The sequence below is a fragment of the Vidua macroura genome, chromosome 9 (genome assembly GCF_024509145.1).
Source record: "Vidua macroura isolate BioBank_ID:100142 chromosome 9, ASM2450914v1, whole genome shotgun sequence".
NCBI lineage: Eukaryota > Metazoa > Chordata > Aves > Passeriformes > Viduidae > Vidua > Vidua macroura.
Genome location: NC_071579.1, coordinates 27,487,986 through 27,497,330, shown reverse-complemented (window position 1 = coordinate 27,497,330; position 9,345 = coordinate 27,487,986). Strand labels below are relative to the sequence as shown.

The following is a 9,345-nucleotide window of genomic DNA, read 5'->3' as shown; positions in this document are numbered from 1 at the left end:
TTTACCCCCGGCCCGCCAGGGGGCGGCCGCGCCCGCCGCTGCTCCGCGCGGGCCCGGAAGGCGCGCGCCCGTCTCAGCGGCTGACGTAGATGCCGGGCCCTGGCGTGGCCATGGCGAGCGATTTCTACCTGCGCTACTACGTGGGGCACAAGGGGAAGTTCGGACACGAGTTCCTCGAGTTCGAATTCCGGCCCGACGGTGAGAGCGGGGCAGGGGGCCCGGGGAGGTGTGCCGCGCTCCCGGAGGGTGGGCTCCCGGGCCGCGGGTCCCCCCGGCGTGGTTTAATGCGCGGCCTCTCCCCGCAGGTAAGCTGCGCTACGCCAACAACAGCAACTACAAGAACGATGTGATGATCCGAAAGGAGGTGAGGGCAGCGCCGCGCAGCGCGGCTGAGGGCGTCTGTGCCAGCCAAAGGACTCGGGGCAGGGCCCAGGGTTGGATTTCGTTGCCGGGGCGTTGTGGGCAGGGCTGTATTTATTTCTCTGCCGGAATGTTGTGTCCAGGCTTATGTGCACAAGAGTGTGATGGAGGAGCTGAAGAGAATAATCGACGACAGTGAAATCACAAAAGAAGATGATGCTCTGTGGCCTCCTCCTGACAGAGTGGGCCGACAGGTAGGGTGCACAGTGTCTCTTCTAATTGCTCTTTAATTTTCATATGTTAGCTCCTTGGAAGCATAACTAAACTTTTTCTTCAAGCCAGTACTGCTTCCAGCCGAAAGGGAAACTAATGCTGCTTTAAAACCTGAGTAGTGCCTCAAAGACAGTGTAGCTGTGGAAGCTAATGATCCACAGACCTGCTGCATTTGATATCTTTGTTATAGAAATCCGTAATAAAAAATAAAAACCATCACAGTACTGAAGTATTTCTGTAACTGGTACCATAAAGCAGTGAGTTCCTATAACCTTTTCTTTTTCAGGAGCTCGAGATAGTAATTGGTGACGAGCACATCTCCTTTACAACGTCAAAAATCGGTTCCCTCATTGATGTAAATCAGTCCAAGTATGTACTCTGCTTTTATGCTGCCCTTGTTTGTGTTAACTAATCTGTATTAGAAATTCCTGATTATTTGGTACATGTATTCTATATAGTTTCAAAGTATGAATCGGCTCCTGGGGGCACCAGTGCTCTGTGTTGTAGCACAGTGTGCCAAATGCCTTTAGGCTGTGGCATTACAGGCTGTGTTCTCAAACTCAGAGAATGCCCTCAGCATTCTGAGCAGACCTTGCTGTAGGAACCCTGTTACACACAGACTGAGTCTGAGCTGCCACTGGCCTGTTCGTACCAATTTCTTTGGGAGAATCAAAATATCTGTATTTCTGTATTTCACCTAAGCTGAAAAGACTGTGACTGTTGGGGGGAAGGGAGGGGTAAAATCCTAAGTGCTGTTGATACTTGTTTTCATGATAAAAATGCATATTTTGTAAAAGCTTAAAATGTTCACAGTTGGAGTAGAGAATACTTAATCAATCAGTGTAGAATGAAACAAATCTGTTAATGTCTAAGATGACATCTAAAAAGTCCCCATGTAGGCTTTGGGTTTTTTAATACATTAGTTCCTGTTAATACATTAGTAACCTGTTCTTTAAGAGCATCAGTCTAAAATTTCTTAATTATTTTAATTTTTCCCCCCTTTCTTCCTTCTGTTGTGAACTGCAGAGATCCAGAAGGCTTGAGAGTGTTCTACTACCTGGTCCAGGACCTTAAATGTCTCGTCTTCAGTCTTATTGGCCTCCATTTCAAGATTAAGCCAATTTAAATCAGACAAACTGAAGTTTGTATTGCAATGTTAGCAGTAGGGGTGGGAAGGGAGGATCCTGTTCCAGTTCTTCATTGTTTCTGAAATTTTTTTGTACTTTAGATTATTTTTTGATTGTTATTTTGTTGTTGTTACAAACTGTCAGTGACTCAATAAAAGGGTGAGATTTGCGTTTTTAATTTTTAAACTGTGGTGAGAGACTGACTTCTAACACTTCTTTTATAATGGTGCATTCAGAGTGTGTCACTTCACTTGGATCACCCACACACTGCACTTCTCTACACAGCAGTAGAAAAAGGAATGAAGCCTGGCTCTGTGAAACAGAACTTTTGCCAGTTGTCAAGGCAAACTTTTGTTACTATCGTGAGCTGGGTATTCTGTTGGCGAGCCAAGAACAAGATCTGACTCTGCACAGGTAAATGGTTGTAGCAGACACGCATCACCTTCGTCCCAGCCCGGGTTACCTGCTTACCTCCAGGCAGGGACAAACCCAGGAGCCATCCAGGATCTTCACTGACCGTCCCGTTCAGCTTCAGAGAAGCTGAAAAGCGACCTAGAATGTATTTAGTTCTAGGCTAGCAGATCTGTTGTGCAGCATTTGTTAAAAGACTTTGAGATGTCCCCCACGGGCCCTGAGGGCAGACCCCATGGCAGTGCTGCCAAACTGCGCTTTTGCTTTCTCTTAACACGTCTGCTCTGTAAGAAGACGCTGCGATTTAAAATAAATAATTAAATACAAAATGATTAATTGATGTGTAAGTTTCAAAACACCAGCGCCTCCCGCTTTTCGTTCCCTCCTCACAGACGCCTCCCGCCATCCCGCGCGGCGGGCGGTGGCGGCCGCCATCTTGGCTGAGGGCAGACGCGGCTTCGCGCCGGCCCAGCCGGGCAGGGAGCGCGGGGCCGCCATCTTGGCTGAGGGCACGGCCGCGGGCGCGGGGAGCAGGGAATTGCAGCGAATCCGCGCGGCCATGGGGGTAGGTGAGAGCTTTGGCCGGAGCCCCGCGGGCCGTGGGGGCAGGGGGAGCTTTGGCCGGAGCCCCGCGGGCCGTGAGGGCAGGGGGAGCCTTGGCCGGAGCCCCGCGGGCCGTGGGGGCAGGGGGAGCCTTGGCCGGAGCCCCGCGGGCCGTGGGGGCAGGGGGAGCCTTGGCCGGAGCCCCGCAGGCCGTGGGGGCAGGGGGAGCCGGGCCGGCCGGGACTGACGCCGCTCCGCCGCTTGCCTTGCAGAGGATCGGGCTGCAGCTCCGCGCCACGCTGGAGAACATCACCCGGCTAAGGGCCGAGGGCGAGGACTTCCGCTGGTACCTCAAGGTGCGGGGCCGCGGGGCCGGGGCCGGGAGCGGCGCATGTCCCTGATTATTGACAGCTTTCAACCTTCCGATTTGTGTTCTCCAGCTGAAATGTGGGAACTGCGGTGAAGTCTCCGAAAAGTGGCAGTACCTGCGGCTGATGGTGCGTGTGCCCCTCGTAACCAAAAATGAGAGCACAACCCTGCCTCTATTCACGTATCTGCATCAAGGACGTGACAGCTTACCCTCTAGATGAGATAGTTTTTCAATAGCTATATGCATTTAGAAAATTGTCATGTTCCACATTAAAAGAAATATTTGGCAATTGTTAATTGACATATGCCATTTGATTAGTGACCGTTGGTAACAAAGTATTACATCTGCTTTTAAAACACCTTTCTGTAAAAATTTAATTTAAAAAGAAATTATGAAGTGGTATCAAAATACAGTTGTGCCTGTAGTATATTTCCCTGATGCTGATGAAATCCTTTTGGAGAATGTTAGGTAAATAAAGATGATTTAAGCATGCTAAATCAGCATTTGGAAGCTGGAAAAGCAGGATAAAATTTATCAGGGATACTTGTCTGTTCTTAGCAATAATCATCCCATTTTATTGCATACAGCTGAATGGTAAGAATGTATTTTGAAGACTTAATAGAGCATGCCTATATGGATAAGATACAAATATCTGTTATTCCCTATTTAAAGTCTGGAACAGAATTATTCTTTGATAATCGCAGCTTGTTAAATTATTAATCTCTGTAGCAAAAAAAAAAAAAAGCTGCCTTGTTGCAGTATTTTTAAAAAGCTGAAGGTTGTTGTAAAAACTGCCTTACCTTTGCAGAGGTTTCCAGAGGCTCAGCTGGAGTGGGTAAAAATGTCTCTCTTGTCATGGATTTTAGGACAGTGCTCCCCTGAAAGGCGGCCGAGGAAGCGCCACGATGGTGCAGAAGTGCAAGCTGTGCTCCAGGGAGAGCTCCATCGGTACGTGCTTGGACACTGACCAGGCATCATCCATTTCACAGTTTCTCTTTCAGTCCCCATTTTTGACACCATTTGTAAAGAGCTTTCACCAGGGATTTCTGCCCTTGTACACTGGTGCTTGAGTTCCCAACAGGCACATTCTGGACATCACGTTCAGGGAGACAGCAAGGCCTCCTGGTGAGTCCAGCCTTCTGCACGAACAAAACTCATCTGTATTGTTGTTTTACAAAAGCTTGCAGATATTTTTGGCATTGGTACAGAAAAATGGTGCAGTGTAAACTTCTCAGGAGAAGGGAGAAAAATTGAATTCTGCCTTTTGAAGATGAGCTGCAGGAAAACCTTGCACTTCTTGCATTTGTTTTGCTTTGTATAAGGAAACTGCTGTGAAACAAGATCCTGGTGCTTGGTTTGTGCTGAACAAAACTGAAGACATAGTGCCACTCACTTGTATACTTTTTTTTTTGTTTTAGATATTTTAAGTCAGACAATCAAGCCTTACAATGTAAGTTTGTTTCCTCTTCTATGTAACAAGTGAAAGATAAACAAGCATTAACAGTATTTTGAGTTTTTGCTTTATCATCCTCTTTCAAGAACACAAACAGCTGGTCTTGTCCTTGGACAGAAAATGTCTTGTAGACTTCTGTGCAGTCTAAAGTGTAGAATAATCTGATACATTTCAAAAGCCAACACAGAACTGTATCACCCAAATTAGAGGGATTATATATACATACAAATATATATAAATGCCTTTAGGTTTCCTTACAAAGACTTCCTCATGGCAGATCAAGAAATTCTAGTTAGGTAGTTAGGGACCACCTATGAAATGAGCCATAGGATTTTGCTGTCACCGGGGGTTCAGAGATGACAACTGCTGCTTTAAAGCTATCCATTCCTAGACTAATGCTTGTCACTGTCTCTATTGGATGGAAACTAATGGTTTTCTGACTCAATCACAGGCCGAAGACAGCGAGAAATTCAAAACAATTGTGGAGTTTGAATGCCGAGGTCTGGAACCAGTTGATTTTCAACCACAGGTGAGTTCTTATTTATGATTTGTTTCTGTCTTTAAAAGCACTTTTCTAGATTGATAAAATACACACTATTTGAAATGGTTCTGGAACATCTTAGACCTTCCCAGATTCCCATCCTTCTACAGTTCCTTGTTTTACTTCATTTGATTTAAAAAAAAAAAAAAAAAAAAAAAAAAAAAAAAACACCACAAAATTTGCAAACGGCTAATACAAACAACTGGTATTCTCTGTGCCAGTAAAATCTACAACTAAGCATACCTTGGAATCGTACTTAAACTGCCCCACAGGTGACTCAGTGTTAATCTGAATTCATCTGAGAGGTCTTCACTCCTCAGGCCATTGCAAAAGAGCCTTTCCCAAAGGGAAAGTGCAGCATTATACAGAGTACCACTTGCTCCTTGGTGTGTTACAGAGCTCATCAAGCTCAGGTTATGAACACACTTAGTGTGTGTCCTCTAAAAAACAAACAGATTTTCTTTGGGGTTGACATCACTAGAGCCACAGGAGGTGAACACTGTCATTTTTCCATTTGCTGCTTGAGCAGACAAAGCTTGAAGATCACTGGCAGTTACAGGCTGGTGCAAAGCACACCTCAAGGTTCAGAGTTAAAGGATTCTTCAGGGCCAGTCTGCAATGACTCATCTCTTGTGCATGGTCATGCTCTATTGCCACTTAACTCCCTGCTATTTTTAACCTATTATTCCAGTCGGATTAGGTGTAAATAGACTGACAAATATAAACCTGCCTTATCCTTCTCTCAGACTGGGATGCTGTGCTAAGAAACAGCCCAAAAAAGCTGATCCTACAAAAATTTGATATAATTAGAATCCCTACCACAGTGTGCTGGGGGAGGTCTTTATTTTAAAGTGAAGTCCGTATTTTCAATGAATTGTTATTCCTTTGTTCCAGAATGGTTATTAGTTTATTCCTGCTTGAAAGCTTTGCAACCAACTTAGGAACTTGCACTTCAAGAAAAATCTATGAGAAGACTACAAAATGTAGGAAATGTTTATAGCTCTGCATCCTAGCTGTTAATTTTAGTTACAGAACAAAGAATTCACAGCTGTAACAGAAGTTTTAATTTAATATTCTGAGTTTGGTGCACTTGACTGGAGAGTACTTGAATCCCTGAAGAGGTGTTTCAGTGAATTTTTGGATGCCTCAATCAGTAAATGAGAGTTTTCTGATGCTCAAGGGACTTCTGCAGTTCCAAAGCCTGGCTTCTGCACAACGCTAGATCTCACTTTTGATTAGCACTAAATATGGCATGTGGCCATATAATCACTGTATTGTTGCTGTATTTTTTGGTACATGTAATACAACCACACCTGGAGTCAATTTAAAGTAGCTTAATGCTTGCATGTCTTATTATTATAGTAATCCAAAAAAAAAAAAACAAAAAACCCAACCACCACCAAATTTTGAGTGTTAAAGAAAAGAAAGTATCCTTTGTTTCTCTGATATAAACCCTCATTTTAGACCTAGTGCAGAAGTTTGCAATTGCAGTCACATGGCTGGTGAATGGCTCCAGGTGGCAAAAGCAGGGCTTCTTTTCATTTTTCTGGTGTTTGTTCTATACTCAGCTCAGTTTTGACCCACAATGCTGATCTTCCTCTCCACCCCAGCAGTTCCCTTGGCATGGGCTTCTGACAGTTACTGAAAGGCCACTGTGCCCTGCAGATCCCTCTCCTGTTGTTAGATTTATTAGATCTACCACACTCTGTGGTTCATTTAACTCCCAAGTGCTTAACCTTCCATTCAAATCCCCAAATATTTTCAAGTCTTGTGGCTTACTTTGCACATGCTTACAGCTTAATGTCTGACTAGCACTAGTGGGGATTTCTTTATCCAGAATGCAAGTGCAGATCCCTTGCAGAAAACCAGGAAGAAGCTACCTTTGATTTTTAGCCACTTGTCAATAAAATTCTGTAGTTAGAATTGACAATGTAGGAAACCTTCCTGCATGCTACAGAAGTGTCTGAGATTTTTAAATGTACTTTTAAAATTAGTAAATCTTACTGTATAGCTTGGTAACTGTGAACCCTAAAGAGAGAGAGCTGTTCCTATGGAAGATAAACCAGAGCACCTTCCTAGAGCTGTCCTTTCTCCACTCTTTAAAAACAGCAACAGTGATGGCAGTGAAGAACTGTCCCCTGTGAAATGCTTGTTTGGGATACTAATCTGTTCACTCAGCCAGCTGATCCTGCTTACACGTAAAGCTTGCTTGTCACTTGTGTGCCTAAATCCAATACAAGCTGCTCCTTCTCCAGAATCTCTTGGATTCTGACAATATTCAAGCTAGAACTGTTAGCTTTCTTCCACATTTTCTATTGCTTTCCTTGCAGTGTGTTATGAAGATATTATGCCTGTGTGGACTCTGAACACAAAGCTACTAGTAGTAATTGGATGCTGCTACATAAACTTAGAAACTAAGCTTTAACATTATCCAGAATAGTTGGAAATTCTTTTTTTGCTGGGAAAAATAGAGGAGCAGGGTCCTAACCTTATACTGGCCCTAATTAGCAAAGAGCTTGCTTATTCTTTCTACGTAATTTAAAAGAAATACAATACATTTTTGTGCTGAGCTACCTTGTTTAAATGTTTCAATTATCATATTTATTATTTTGTGAGTACAATGTACTTTAAAAAACTTTCTGCAAATGTGTTTGCAGGCAGGGTTTGCTGCTGAAGGTGCAGAGTCTGGCACACCTTTCAATGACATAAACTTGTTAGAAAAGGTACGTTGTCTTTTCACTAGTAAAACTACTCACCTAGCTTGCTTTCCCCATGTCACTAGTCCAAAATACATGCCCCTAGAGTGGTTTTGCTCTTCCTGTAGCCACAGGAAGGCCACAGCTGGAGAGAGAAACTGAATCAAGTATGAACAACCAGCATTACTAACAGTGTCATTTTAGAAGTATGGATTTGTTAACTTAGCAGCTGACAAAGATTTAAGTCACTCAGGAATTCCAGAGAGCAAGAACTGGAATACTAAATGGCTGTTTAGGAAGATCCCTGCCCATTGTCCTGTGCACAGAGATGTTAAAAAGTAATATAGACACTGTCCTTCAAAGGTCAGGATAATGACACCAGCATTGCAAATCTTCTTGGGTGTGAGCAGGAATTTCAAGGTCAAAATCTGTTCCCTGGTATCCTACTTGGCAGGGATCTGCTTGTCTGCTTACCCACCTGACTAGGGTATTGTAAATGATAGATAATCCTTTCACCTGCTATGGCTGCTCCCTGTCCACTACAGGCTGGGGACTACATAAGAAAATAAACCCCAGCAATATACATATATAAAAACACTTGAGACTGAAATTCATTTAATGTCAGGTTAGTTAGTGATCTTGCTACTCTCACGTGTTAAAATTTAACTTTCTACAGATATCTAAGACTCAATTTGAGTAACGTTTAGTTACAGTTTGAATCCAGTCTGTGTGCATTCTGTCCTTTGTGACTAACACTGTGAAATCTTATTTCCTACAGGATTGGAATGACTATGATGAAAAAACAAAGGAATCTGTTGGAATCTATGAAGTTACCCATAAATTTGTAAAATGCTGAAGTTCATACCCCTAACAAATTATGACATGGTTATTGATGGAGGAGCTGTAAACATCAGATATGCAGCTTCCTTGGAGTTACTTTTTTACATGGCTGCACTTCAGAAATGGATACCTAAGTTCACAGAATCATTTAGGGTGGAAATGATCTCCAAGATTGAGTTCAACCTTTGACCGACATCGTTGAGTTGTACTTTCCGTCCCCAGCATGCCCTAATAAAATATTTCCCATGGAGCACTTGGAGATGGCCTCAGTACAAACTGAAAATAGTACATATTGACTGAACTGTGCCATGTCCTTAATGCTGTGGGGTTTTGGAATTACATGGTTGTGGTGGACTGTAGCTTAGCTAATGGACTGAGTAACTGCTTACACAACTTTCAGCCTTAAAGGGTTTTAATAGTTGGTCACAGGAAGTACCTATATTTGATTGTCTAACATAAGCAAACAAAGTCTTCCCACTCACCACTCCTATCATGAGGAAATGGCTACAACCACTAGTAAAGGCACTGTGTTAACTCTTCAAGGAAACAAGCAGCTTTCTGCCACTTCAGGTAAAGACTGAGGTGAGTTTCCTGAGAACACTTACTAAGCTTGACTGCTGCTGACATTTACACAGTTACAATCCTCTGAAAAGTAAGTTATTTTTCCAAGTATATCATTAAGTAAACCTAATTTTTAGGTGAAGACAGCCTCTGTACTCCTTGGTGAGTGC

General features: G+C 43.3%; 2 protein-coding genes across 4 annotated transcripts; both read left to right on the top strand.

The window, feature by feature from the left end:
- Positions 1 to 55: 55 nt before the first annotated feature.
- On the top strand, positions 56 to 1,946 carry MAGOH (mago homolog, exon junction complex subunit). The gene is made up of 5 exons (XM_053985522.1): positions 56 to 198; positions 306 to 364; positions 504 to 614; positions 920 to 1,002; positions 1,660 to 1,946. Exons 1-5 carry the CDS (start codon positions 90 to 92, stop codon positions 1,757 to 1,759), a joined length of 462 nt encoding a protein of 153 aa, XP_053841497.1. The 5' UTR covers positions 56 to 89; the 3' UTR covers positions 1,760 to 1,946.
- Positions 1,947 to 2,612: 666 nt separating this feature from the next.
- CZIB (CXXC motif containing zinc binding protein) lies at positions 2,613 to 8,864 on the top strand. 3 transcript variants are annotated; one of them, XM_053985520.1, is made up of 9 exons: positions 2,613 to 2,620; positions 2,690 to 2,736; positions 2,987 to 3,070; positions 3,155 to 3,211; positions 3,951 to 4,032; positions 4,503 to 4,534; positions 4,989 to 5,066; positions 7,736 to 7,801; positions 8,553 to 8,864. In XM_053985520.1, exons 2-9 carry the CDS (start codon positions 2,731 to 2,733, stop codon positions 8,628 to 8,630), a joined length of 483 nt encoding a protein of 160 aa, XP_053841495.1. In that variant the 5' UTR covers positions 2,613 to 2,620; positions 2,690 to 2,730; the 3' UTR covers positions 8,631 to 8,864. The 3 variants fall into 3 exon arrangements, with proteins under 3 accessions (XP_053841495.1, XP_053841494.1, XP_053841496.1); XM_053985519.1 differs by lacking the exon at positions 2,613 to 2,620 and having other exon boundaries at positions 2,629 to 2,736; XM_053985521.1 differs by lacking the exon at positions 2,613 to 2,620 and having other exon boundaries at positions 2,635 to 2,740.
- Positions 8,865 to 9,345: the final 481 nt, after the last annotated feature.